This window comes from Amblyomma maculatum, chromosome 1 (assembly GCF_055883805.1).
Source record: "Amblyomma maculatum isolate TAMU_Amacu chromosome 1, ASM5588380v1, whole genome shotgun sequence".
In the NCBI taxonomy this organism is placed as follows: domain Eukaryota; kingdom Metazoa; phylum Arthropoda; class Arachnida; order Ixodida; family Ixodidae; genus Amblyomma; species Amblyomma maculatum.
The window spans coordinates 339465423-339478330 of NC_139344.1; the positions used below are offsets into that span (position 1 = coordinate 339465423).

Genomic DNA, 12908 nt, shown 5'->3' on the forward strand with positions numbered 1-12908 from the left:
CTAGCAGACAGCAGAAGTAAACAGTAACGTGCACTATGCTATAATAAAGGAAATGTTTCTTCTAAATGATAAAACTTCTTGTGTCCCTGACGCTTGGAATACCTCATAGCGATATTCCACTATGTGGCTACTGCTCGAGAAAAAAAAAAAAAAAAAAAAAAAAAAAAAAAAAAAAAAAAAAAAAAACAGACATATGCTTAGCTTGTTTGGAAAATTGCCTGTTCTTCGATCGTCTACCGTTGTATTTCAGCCCACTATAATTCTTATAATGTAGCCTAGACTTACCAGAACCATGTTTTAAATATTGGTACATAGTTTCCGTTCTTTTTTTTTTTTTTTTTTTTAGTGAAATGCGTAAAAATGCGGTAAGTGTATGCAACAAGCTTTTGTATGGGACTGCATAAACTCAAATGCATGCTTTTGTACACCTTCAAGCCAACTGAAGATCATCGGGTCGTCTGCTGGTTTCAGCAGACACCAGTACAAACCAGTAGCTCCCAGCCAGCACGAAACGAGCAGGAAATTTTCACCTGATTTTCATGGTTAGGATACATGTGACATGAAATACTGGGTGAAAATCTCAAGCAATGTGTTTCCTGTCTCTCTTGCTCGTTTGGCCTTTTCTTGCATTTTGCTTTTTTTTTTCATCCCCGTGCTCCTGGTAAAGTGCACTCAGTGCAATATTCAAGTTCTATGCTATGATGCTGGCTGTGATATGTGCATTTCGTTCGCATGACGACAGGCAGAAAGATTGCTTCAATAAATCCCAGATTGCAAGCACTTGTGACACACGTAACTGTCAACTTGCTTTTGATGAAAGTTCAGGAGTGTGGTGCGGCACAGAACGAGGTGGATGTGAGAGTAGCGATGTCAGTTGTAGAGGGGCACTATAGTTTATGGCTAGCCTAACAGGAGTACTTAGAGAATATCACAATAATTCTCTTGGCTGTAGGGCTTAGACACTGGGCTGCAAAAAGTTTTTTACACTTCTCTATTAATATTTTGTCCTGTTTTCTCCACGCAGCATGTCGAAACCATTCGCATTGGTTAAATTCCCTGATGAGGAGGACAGCTTGGCAGCTGTGCCGGTGGGCTGGCTTGATGGCGACAGCCATTGCTTCTGGCCTATGGCCAGCCCAACGGCAGTGATTCGCCTGGCCAAGAGCCAGGCTGATAGAAATTCCAGCGGGCACCAATGGACACGGTGCCCAGTGACAGTGGTTGCCTCTTGCCGTAAGTATAGTCACATTGTAGACTATGTAAAGATGATGATGATCTGGCTAGCAATCGTAAAGAGCTCTTTAAGAAATTCTTTGAGCCTTCAACTCTATGTGACTAAATTACGACTAAGAAGTTGTAATTTAGCAGCCACTTAGCCAGTTATCAAAAAACAAAGAGGAATGAATTGTTCTCTGTAAGCCGATCGAAGGCGACTTTTGAAACATACTAGTGCCTTATTCTTGAAGTCCTACAGTTTTCAGCGTAACTGCTGGAGTCAACATGCAAAATAATTACAGTTAAGACAGAAAAGTTTAATGCGGTTCAGTTTTTTTTTTCTTCCAGTTTTAAGTAAGCGTGCTGCAGCAGCTAAGCGTCAGGCACTTTGCTGCTGGGACGAGTCCCTGTGTTACGTGCATGCAGTGAAATGGAGCAGTGCAGAATGTGCTTGTGCAATATAGTATCAGTGCTTGTTAAACTATCCCACTTGATGTAAATTAGTGTTCTTTCACAATGTTGTCCTTCTGTGCAAGCATTGACCTTGATGCCCCTTTTACACTACACGAGCTTGAAGCTGCACTTCTTGCTAACGCCACTCGGTCGGCTCCTGGTGAAGATGGAATCACTTACTCTGCTAACGCAAAAGATAACGCAAAAGAGTACCTTCTCAACCTCTATAACACCGCCTGGGAAGAAGGCTCTCTGCCATCTCCTCCGTAGCCATGTGTTGCATAGTTTTTAAACCCTAGAAATTGGAAACACGTTTTAATTGTAAATATAAAAGAATGCCTCTGCCACATGAGTGTTTCAATGGCATTCAAACATGGATGGAGTCTGTTGGCTGAACTGACTGGTGACTGCAGTTACAAGGGCAGCTGAACAGGCGTCAATTCGGCAAAGTAGCCTAGAACTTCTTTTACATACAGCAGTATCATGCACTTTCGGATGTGTATGTGTTATGGCCAAGCGTTGAGGAATGATATCAATGAAATTTATAAAGAAGGGCAGGTCGTTCAACCAATTGCATGTTTGTGCTTCTATGGAAGTCTATGATCCTACTTCCAAGTTTTGATGACCGGGGTTGTTGCATATTTTAAAAAATGCGATATGTAATTGTGATCAGGAAGCCCCTTCCATTAAGAGTGACCGCCATAATTAAATGCTCACAAGATGTCATGACAGACAGCAGAGCGTCAGCAATCAGGTAATATGTCAAAGAACAGATTTCTTTTATTTTTATACATGACTAGCCATATTAGCAGTGTGCATCTTAGGGGAGTGCTTGACGAACATTGCTACCAAGCAAACAATAAATGTAATATGTGTTTTTGCCGGCATAAAGGCATGATCAGTTGGGCTGGGCAATAGATGTCTTACATATAGCTTATTATGCGGCAATCTGCCGCGTCATACCGGCAGCTACAGCAGCACTATCAGCAGTCTAGTGCTTTCAGACCCGCAATGCCAATGAAGCTGATCAGCAGATGGTTGCTTGATCTGTCATAGGCTGATCGAAAACCACTTCGTTGAGGCAATGGCCTAAGTAGTTGCACTTGTCTGTGCCTTAACCATTTAAGAAAATGAAATAAACAGCACTTCAATGTTCAAACTTTAACGTTTATGAGCAGTGAGCTATGCCAGAAATTTCAGTCAACATGGCCAGTTCTACAACAGGTAAACCTAGCAAAACATTGAGTTGGCCATGCTAGTTGGCACAGCTATACCAACTAGCTGTATACCAACCTATGGTCATAATACTACAGCGTAAGAAAAGAAAGAGGGATCAGAGAAAGGAAAACACGGGACAAGCGCTGACTTACAATTAAGGGTTTTCTTTACCAATGATTTGGTATATAAAGAAACACTCAAAGGTGTGAAAGTGTTGATGCAGATAAACCATATAACACAACACTAAAGCCCACTCAGATATGTATGCAACCTCCAAGCATTCTCAAGAAAGGCAATCTCCCTGTCACTTAGAAAACTTTTTTTGCCTACGCAGTTATCTTGGTCCAATATATAAATCTTCAACCAGTTCCTGTGTTGTCTAATCATCATGGGTGTAGTGCAGGTGTAGTACAAATTTCATTCATTTCATATTAATTCTTTGCAGGCTCTTACAAGAGCGCCGAAAAGAAGATGCGAAAATATGAGTTCACATCTGCTGTGGAGACGTCGGCAGTTTCTGGTAATTATAATTCCTGGAGTTATAATTAACAAAAAATTATTTGCATACTGAAGATGATATTAATGTGCAATTCTTTCTTTAGGAAACGAGGGCCATGAAGATTGGCCCGTGGAAGTGGAGCTGCCATCACCTCGTATGTTATGAATTGTCATCGACATTTAATCTATAAGCTTGATTTTAGTTCAGATTGTGAATATATGGCAGTAGGTGCTTGCAAGAGCTGCAAAAAAAAAAAAAAACTGTAGCTCATTGCACTCTCAGAGAAATAGAACACATTTACCGTATATTCTCATGTCAGTATACAGATGTCAGTAACCATTTCTTGGCAAACTGCCAGTTGCCCGCAGTTCTAGGGTAATTTTAGTTTACTCAAGAGGTAAAGATGCAGTGTTGAAATTTCTAGTAGACTGCTTGAAATTGGAATGATTAAATTTCTTGAGTTAGGCAAGCATGGCCAGATGTACACGTGTCACATGCTCATTAAGTATTGAGTGATTTTGGCTCCTTGAATAAGGAAAAAAATAGTAATATCTTGTTAATTTGGCCTTCAAGGGATCAAGAAAAATTTTCGAATTATTGAATGATACTATATACTGCCAAAAACCTCCTGCATCACAGTAGTTTTATGTGATGAATGCCAGAAATATGGTTGTCTGTACTTGAGAGGTAAAAACTTATTAACATTGATCATTTTCCATGGCTACATCAAGTACTTTGCTTTGTGCACAATGTCAGGAGTGTTGAAGAATTGCTATAATATGATGCCTGCATAGCCCTTTTCACAGTGCAGTACAGTAGCAGTAATGCCTCTTCACAAATGGCACTGCTGTGTTTCAAAAATGCTTGCATGGACCATGGCTCTTGATGGCAGCGGCAGAATGTTGTGAATTTAACAAAAGTGAAACAGTGCTGCTGGGATATATTTGACAGACGGGGGACTTTTTATCCTAGTCACTCTTCTGCTATAGTGTGCATGATTGATGCGTGTGCACGGGCGCCACTGTTCCATGCGACTCAAGCTGGGAGGTCTATTTTGGGAATTGCTGTCTTTCTGGGTTGCATAAATTAACACAACTTGGGGTTTGAAATAGGTGCCTTTTACTGTTACCTGGCAAAGAATGGTCAAACAAAAGCACCACCTCACTTTAATCTGGACAGTATGAAGGAGCACTGAACAGGGTAAATGGGGTACACCTCAGTTTGCAGGTCGAGCCAACGTTTCGACAAGTGAATTTGTCTCCGCCTAGACGAAGACAAGTCCACTTATCGAAACGTTGGATCGACCTGCGAACTGAGGCGTACTCCACTTACCCTTGTTCAGTGCTCGTTCATACCATGTAAACCATCTTCTTCCTCTCGTTCTACCTTTAATCTGGACAGTTTGTTTATTATTTTTTGTGCCTCCTGCATTACCACTAATGATGTTCGTGTTCCAGCACCTCTGAATGAAGGCGCTGAAGTGCCACTGTCTGAAGCTGTCGGCAGGGAAAGTGCAGCCCTGAGCTCCGAGGAGGCTGCCAATGAAAGTGGGACTGTTGAAGGTGATATTTTCACTTTGTTTTCTTTTTTTAATGTAAAATAACCTAGAGCAAAAAAACAGGAATGCTAGCCAAACATGGGGACAATGTGAGAGGATGGGACAAATGTTTGTCCTGTCTTACCAATTTTTCCCTGTCTGATTTTCACTCCTATTTCTCTGCTATCAAGTAATGCTCTCAGCTAGAGGTTAGACCTGTTTAGCCTTAAAAAAAAAGCAGCAAATTTTATTTTCCTCAGTATATCCTATGCTAGTGAACTGAAGTTGGCATTGCCAGAAATATCTAGAGAATAAATATTTAGGAAGGTATTACACGGAGTTCACGATCAGACTGAAATTATGTTCTTTGAAAGTGATAACTCTGAAAATGTTTACTGGTATTCTTCAAAGACAGTCCCTACTGAACCAAAGTAATGCTAAAACATACAACCTAGTATTTCGATTCGCTTTCAGCTTTTGTCATTCATACTGCACTGGCTGCTGTAGTTAGTAACTTTTGTTGTCATCTTTTGGATCCTGGCATTGCTGCTGCCTCTCTCTGCCTACGATCACCAGAAAGCCATCACCATTAATGTACTGCGTGCAGTGGTCCCATGTTCTGTGCTTTTTCTTCTTGCAGAATAATTTATTCACTTCCAGGGGCATACAGGTCAAAGGGGCTCATATTTTAACTTTTGTTGTCTTTGATAGTATCTTAAAAGTTCATTAGCTGGAAGCGAATGCAGTGCCTCAGATGGAGTGTAAAATGTGGAAGAAAATTAATTTGGACATCATGCAGCCCCTGTGCACTCCCTTATAAGGTACCCAAAACCAACAGGGTGGCACGCTCTCATTTAGGAAAGATCTCAGCAGTCTAACCACCTTCTGCAGCATCCGCTGCCATTCATCTTTTCTTGCATACAGCAAGATTTATGTGTGATAAGCAATAATTACGACCTTTTTTATTTCTCAAACATTCGCCTGTGCCTAGCAAGAAATGTCAGTTGGTCGGCAAAAAACAGCCCGCTTTATAGAGATGGTGCCACATTTTCTGACTTAAAATTCCATTTTTATTTGCATACTTCAACTTAAAGTGGCAATAAGCTGAACAGTGTTTACCACAAAATGCTTTCATTTAGTGCACACAAAAATGCTTGCACTATTTATTCTAATACTCTCAGAGCGTCTCACATAGGACTGTATGCCATGTATGACGTCATGTTTATCTTGCTGACAGATGCCAACAATGAGTCACTAGATGATCATGTTTGACATATATGCTGGCAAAAGTTTGCTGTTTGAAAGAGGCAGTTGTTTCAAGCTGATTTTCCAGCGAGTTAGCTTGTGGATTAATATTTGGGCATCGTTTGAGGCATATGTCTGCTTTATGCCATTGTGATGGAATACTTCATTTAAATGTTGCCAGCATATTCGTGGAACAGGAGATATTAAAAGGGAGTCTTCGCAAATCCCAGTTGGCATGCAATATATTTGCCCCCCCCCCCCCCCCCCCCCCCACCTCCTTCTCAAATCGCTATCATCTGGTGTTGCTTGATCATGAACCCACCCTGGTTTTTTTTGTTGTTTAGTTCACTTTTGTAAGCACTTGTTTGTATTCTTGCTTTTGGCAACTACCTTTTTATTCAATGCCTACCTCTCACTTATACTGGAAACTATAAGCAAAATCCAGATGGCAAAACTAGAAACAGTAAACTAGTCACAAGACCAGCACTACATTCAATTCTCGTGTCCAACCCAGCTGGACTGTGCATAGAATCACGCAGCAGCTCACAGGTTATTGGCTGCCCCCTGCTTCGGCATCAGTGCGGCATAGGCATACTTTTGCTCTTTGGCAGTAGAAGCTCGTGGAACCCCTGAGCTCTGCAGAACCCAGTTTGAGAACCCCTGATTAGTGCATAAACAAAAAGAAAGCCTAGGAGTGGTACCTTGCAGCTTGCGCAGTTACTTTGTAAAAGGTATGCAAAACAAGATTACCTGCTTAGAGGTCTGATCAGAACTAAATTTTCTGTTTAGTGATATTGCAGATGACTGTAGTGTAGCTCCTAGCCTTTGAAACATGTTACTGTGCATCACCCTTTATGCACTGCATTTTGCATTGGAATGTGATGAATTACTGTGGCAAATTTTTCTTAGCGTTCCTTTTTCAGAATTCTGTGTTGTTCCTTTTTGTCATAAGCAATAGGCAACTGTGTGCAGTGTCTGCAGTTCGATAGTGCAGAGATGTATGAAGAAAGCCTATCTGAAATATTGAACATAATATAGGGGTGCCAGCGGAAACACAAAGATGCGTACACAAGAACGAAGAGGTAGCTACAGCACAAAAACACACATCTGACGCATGCGCATCTGCGGTGGTGCTGCAGATGCGCATGTGTCGGATGTGTATTTTTGTGCGGCAATGCTTCTTCAATAAACCACAGTTGATAGTCCAGCATCCGTCTGTAGCTACCTCTTCGTTCTTGTGTACGCACCTTTGTGTTTCCGCTGGCACCCCTGTAATTATGTTCAACATGCACCAACTGGCCCAAGAGCTAATGTTATTGTATCTTATATATTTCCTGTATTTATTTACGTCCACATGGTGGTGGGCTCATCTTGGATTTAATCTTTACTTTGTCCTCTGATGTGGAACTTGACACATGATTCACCTTTTTGTTGCATTTTGTTTATCAGCCAAGGACAACAGTGCAATAGAGATCTTTGCTGCAGCAAGTGTAATGCATTAGCTCCCAAAAGTACTTGTAGTTACACAGAACAGACTCCTACCTCCAAAATTTTTCTAATATCATCTTGCCATGAAAAACACTTTTCAAATGATGCAAAGCTAAATTACAGGCGAAGGCCTGCTCTGCTTCCTGACTCCCTATTAGCATGTGCTTCTCATGAGAGTAGAAGAATACATTAATCCTTTCTGCAATGCAGTAGCAGTGGAAATGCTTCTGAAGTGCCATAACCATTGGCAGAAGCCCAGACTGAGGAGGCATTTGCAGAACAATATCGCAGCTCTTTTGCTATCTGTCACACGTAGAGGAGCTCTGTTTGACCTAAGTGTTCATCAGTGTGATGACATTTATAACTTTTACATTAGGCTGGCAAGGAATAGATGCATGTGTTATGAGTGTCTCTGTGAAAGCTGTAGAAAGTTAGGAGCATAAGCAGCATGTTGCTTCTTGCTGTTTACACTCATACTGTTTTATTGGTGCCTAGGGCATAAGTGATGCTATCGGCCTTAGGAAGCTGTACTCTCACTGAATTTATTATTAATTGCTTCAATTACAGCTGCAGTGCTCAGGGTTCTGAGGATTTTGCTTGAGGTCCGACAGCAGCAGCGGGAGCTGATCCAGCGCGTGCAGCGCATTGAAGATAGCCTGCTGCTGCGGTCGGACCGAGAGCCAGGCCCAGGCACTGCGCAGCCAGTCTCCCCACCAGCACCTCCTCCCGCCCTTGCTCTGCCCGCCTACACTGCAGAGGAGCTGGAGGCAGCCGACGCTGCCTTGCAGGATGATGGTGTGGCAGCTGCACTGGTAATCTAATGCTTTTTAATAATTCTTAACTGAGAAAAATGAGTACCTAGTCAGGGTTTGCAATATAAAGTAATTCAGATGTTTGTGAAAAAGGTGCATGCCATGCTCTGTGGATAACATGCTCATCATATTCATAATTCTTACTGATTTGCTTGAGTATGTTGTCACTTCTGCATGTTTTATTAATGTAAATATCTTGTGCATGAAAGCTGCATATACAGATTACTGGGTGCTTCAGTGAACATTTTCAAAAATTCTGAATAAGGGGAGGCTAGAAAAAATAGATTGTAGGAACGCATTTCCTGATGCAACAGGCACAATGTACGGCTAAACTTTAGTAATTACATGGTTAACTAAACTCAGTTATTAAATCTTTAATTTAATTGCGATTTGGTGGTTAGTGGCAGTGGGGAGTTCAATTCCATCAATCGTGCCATACTTTTTTTCAATAAACAAGTTTCAAAAGCACTGCAGCATGAGGAAATTACACACTTTTTCACTTGAAAATGGAAATTATTGTAAGAGGCGTGGAAGCTCAGTGAGGATGGCAACGTTTGCTGAGGCTTGTTGCAGTGACCATGGCACTAAATTCGAACTGTGCTTTATTTCTCTTTATTGCTCTAAGAAAGTAACGTCTACACATTTGTCTATTACTGTCCTTTTCTTTCCATGTAAATCTGATGCAAAAGTGCTTGCAGTTTGAACTGAGCACTGCAACATGTCCGCAGTGGGTGTCACATCTGCAGCGACACTCCTGCATGTCTAATGCATAAAGTTTCAGTTTTGCTTCAGGAAGCATTACAATTGCTCGTGCTGCAGGGCTTTTGGCAATTACATTTTCATTTCAGGAATTGATACTACTACATGGTCTTGTATATGGTCTCAAACCGCTTTTGACACTATACCACCAAACTGTGCAACAACACTGATGTTTGGGCCCGTTGATGTTGATTCATCAACGTATAGTGCTCACAGCACGAAAAAAATGAGGACATGAAGAAACACACAACAGGACGAACTTCCAACTAAATTTTATATAAAATAAAAACAAGCTTAAGTATGGTGCTGTTATTGCCATGTGGTAGTCAACCGTGTTTGTCCTGAAAGGCCATTTCATTATCATACAGAAACAATGAGGGGGGCTGACACATTGATCTCCCGCTTTTCTGATATGATATACCTCAACAATATCTCTTTCAGTCTGATCTTTCTCGCACCCAAGAAACTTGGTTTTTCGAAAAATTAGCTTACACTTACAGTTTCTGCATTCAGTGGCAAGATTACTTCCTTTACCGTCTTTGATTTAATCATATTGCTCCCTGGCTCTCTCATTAAAACAGTGTCCTGTTTGACCAATGTAAACTCTATTACAAGTGAGTGGAACACTGTAAACTACCTTTGTAGTGCACCGGGTGAACCAGAGTTGGTGCTTGATACTACAATGCGGCTTTTGCTCTTTCATCATCATTGGACAAATTTTTTAGAGCTTACTTGATGCAGAGAAGAGCATGTTTACATTGTATCTTTTTGCAACCTTCTTAAATTATGGGATACTTTGCGAATGCACGGAATGACTTGTGTTGTCAGCCTCTGATCTTGCTTATCTTGCTTTTTACTGATCTTTTTCTTTTTTAGCAGGCTGTCTGCAACTGCTAAGTATCTGGAGGATAGCCGGACATGTGCAAACGCTGTGCTTGTATTTTAACGCTCTGAGATATTTGATGACAACATGATTTTTCCAACGTGTAATTGAGGCAATTCATGGCAACTGCTCATTTTACTACCTTCCAATGAGCACTACTATAGGGGAGGAGTGCCTTTTGTGATCTAGGATTATACATCCAACATATGTGCCCTTTCAAAATTGAAATTCTTAGGTCACGGAACTGTATGCTGTCTTCATGTGGGAGCTCATGCACAGCCCATGAGTTCACAGCCCTGTGTTTTGTTTATGTTGTGGTGTCAAGTCCTTGTTTTCGAGCTGTTTTTTATCCCCACTTTTTCCTCTCTTGCCCATATCATGCTTTCTTTCATTACTTGATCTGCTGCCAAAAACAGGAATGTTAAGACTGCTTAAAGAAAAGTGGTTGCTAGGCATGCAGCTTTACTCATGTGCTTGGGGTACATAATATTAGATCATGCTCAGTTTCGGGATAATGGGCCCCGTGGCAGCGGCTCAGTCATTCAACTGCTGAACCCAAAAAGAGTTCTAACCTGGCTGCAGCAACCACTTTTCCATGGAGGTGAAAAGCAAGGTGCACGTGTGCTGTGCGATGTCAGTGCACGTTAAGGATTCCAGATGGTTAAAATTTGCAAACCCCTCTTCTACAGCATGCTCTTAGCCCGAATTCCTTAGGGACTGCAGCCCAAATACATCCAGCACACATATCTGCTAAAAGCCTCAAGTTATAACATGATAAGAACGACCACTTTTGCTCAGCACCTAAATTTGTCTGCTCCTAGCAAATTAGAAAAAAAAATGTCTTTGTTTGCAGTGGTAGAGAGCTGTTGCATCATACAAGAATGATGCATTAAATAGCAGGCACAATTGTATGAGCTGCTGACAATTGGTCACACAGTTATCTCAGTTATTCTATTCAGAAATAAACTAACAGTACTTGTTATTTTATGTCTAATAGCATTTGCGCAACTATGATTTTCTTTCTTTTCAGCGACAGCAGCTGCTCCGCCTGGGGGGAAAAGGGCTAAAGGAGGTGGCGGCCAACGCCATGACGGCCATCATGGGGGTGTCCGTACAACGCCTGTACAGTCTGCACGGCCGAAAAGGAAAACTTTCCTTTATCGGCCTTAGATTGTGCAGCGTGGTCACAGGTATATTTTTTTATTAATTACAGTAGCTTTTAATTTTAAAACATGAGCGAAAGCACATGTAACAGGCTTTGCTGCAGTTTGTTTCCATCTGTAAAATCTGTTACCACTTTACCCAGCTTACGACTTCTTTTTTATAACAGATGAATATTTTGTTACTGCAATTGTTTGTGGGGCTGGTTGCAGTTTTCCTCAGTGGGCATCTAAAGAATGAACAGCAGATGTATTTTGAAAAAGCCCTCAAACCAGTCAAGTCCATCTTTTCTCGCAGCATTGCAGTCATGTTGCACTGGCCAGCTATTTGTGTTCCCCCTCTAGTCCTTGAAAGGTGGACCATAGTGTCATAGTAGCTATATACAGTTGGTTAGAAGAGCTTTCTTGCGAGAGCTTTTTCTAAAGTTGCATTTGGTTGCCTATAGTCCTTGAATTATGAGGCCCATTCCGTGTAACATTTACTTGTGTGTCCTCTTCTGTTTTTTTCAATAAAACTTGTTGCTGGGCTGGTTCCTCGTCCTTTTGCGCTACCTTTTATTCTTCTGTTCTTCTTTCAGTGAAATAAGCTTGATTTCTGTGAGCCAACAAAGTGTTCCTGTTGGCCTAAAATGTCCATTTATCTTGTGCAGATGTCATCTGCCAAAAGACAGGCGTGGATGTTGCTGAAGCGCACGGCTTCATTAAGAAGTGGTTGCCAGGGTCAGTGGACCGTGGTGGCGGTAGAAAGCGGCGCTTTGCCGAAACACTAAATACAAGTTCTGCCGCCAGCCTGGCAACCACACTGAACCCCTGTGCTTCGGCGACGTCCAGTACGGCGCCCTCACTGCCTCACCCGGCCCACACCTCCAGTGCTGCCCTGCAGGGCCCTGCTGGCACCTGAGGCTGCTCATGAGTTGCCTCTACCCGGTGTGCCAGCGCTCTTCTTGGTGTTCTACCGCTCCTCCTCCCGTCCGTGACCACCAAAACGACTCATATGGCCCTGCTCCCCTAGCTCGTTCCCACTACAGGGTGCCACCTCCTCCGCAACAACCCCAGCGGCTGGACTTTGCTGATCGCTGCGATCCTGTTACCGAGGGCTATTATTTGGACCGTGCTCGTGAACCACCCGTCTGTTACCGCTGTGGTATGCTTGGCCACATATCCAGATTCTGCCGCCGCCGGTACCCGCCACCACGCTACCAGTGCCAATGGACAAATCGCCGTTCTACTGTGAGCCCAGAAGTCCATGACCCGACCTATCCCCCTCCTTCGGGCTCCTACCGCTACGTACCACCATGCAACGACTCGCCAGTTTCTGATCGCAGCCTGACTCCTACTGCCCGCCGCTCCCGACAATCGCCTTCTCCCCGCCGTTCTTCTCCGCCACCGGGAAAGTAGCGTGTGCGGCCGATGGAGGTGCGGTCGCCAGGTCATCGATATTGCCAATTCCTCTACCGGTCGTTATGCTGAAGAACCGCTTGGAAGTGTCAGTGGATGGTGTTTGTGTTATGGCCTTAGTGGATACTGGTGCTACAGTTTCCATGATGAGCTTAGATTTTAAGAACCGTCTCGGCCGCAAAATTATGTTTGGCTGGGATAGAACTGTCATATTTCGAGGTGTAGGGGGAGAATCGTTGGT

The 12908-nt window shown here is 42.6% G+C and overlaps 1 protein-coding gene across 1 annotated transcript; it reads left to right on the forward strand.

Annotated features, from left to right (window-relative positions):
- Positions 1-360: 360 nt before the first annotated feature.
- Positions 361-12262, forward strand: LOC146207563 (uncharacterized). The gene is made up of 8 exons (XM_084576983.1): positions 361-365; positions 1025-1233; positions 3332-3406; positions 3489-3539; positions 4843-4947; positions 8223-8467; positions 11140-11299; positions 11920-12262. The coding sequence occupies exons 1-8, from the start codon at positions 361-363 to the stop codon at positions 12168-12170; spliced, it is 1101 nt and encodes a 366-aa protein (XP_084433109.1). The 3' UTR covers positions 12171-12262.
- Positions 12263-12908: the final 646 nt, after the last annotated feature.

Bases quoted from the DNA above. Each gene is read 5' to 3' on its own strand.
- LOC146207563 (XM_084576983.1), top strand. The intron at 3,407-3,488 runs GTAATTATAATT...TTCTTTCTTTAG, and splicing joins GGAGACGTCGGCAGTTTCTG to GAAACGAGGGCCATGAAGAT. The intron at 11,300-11,919 runs GTATATTTTTTT...TATCTTGTGCAG, and splicing joins ATTGTGCAGCGTGGTCACAG to ATGTCATCTGCCAAAAGACA.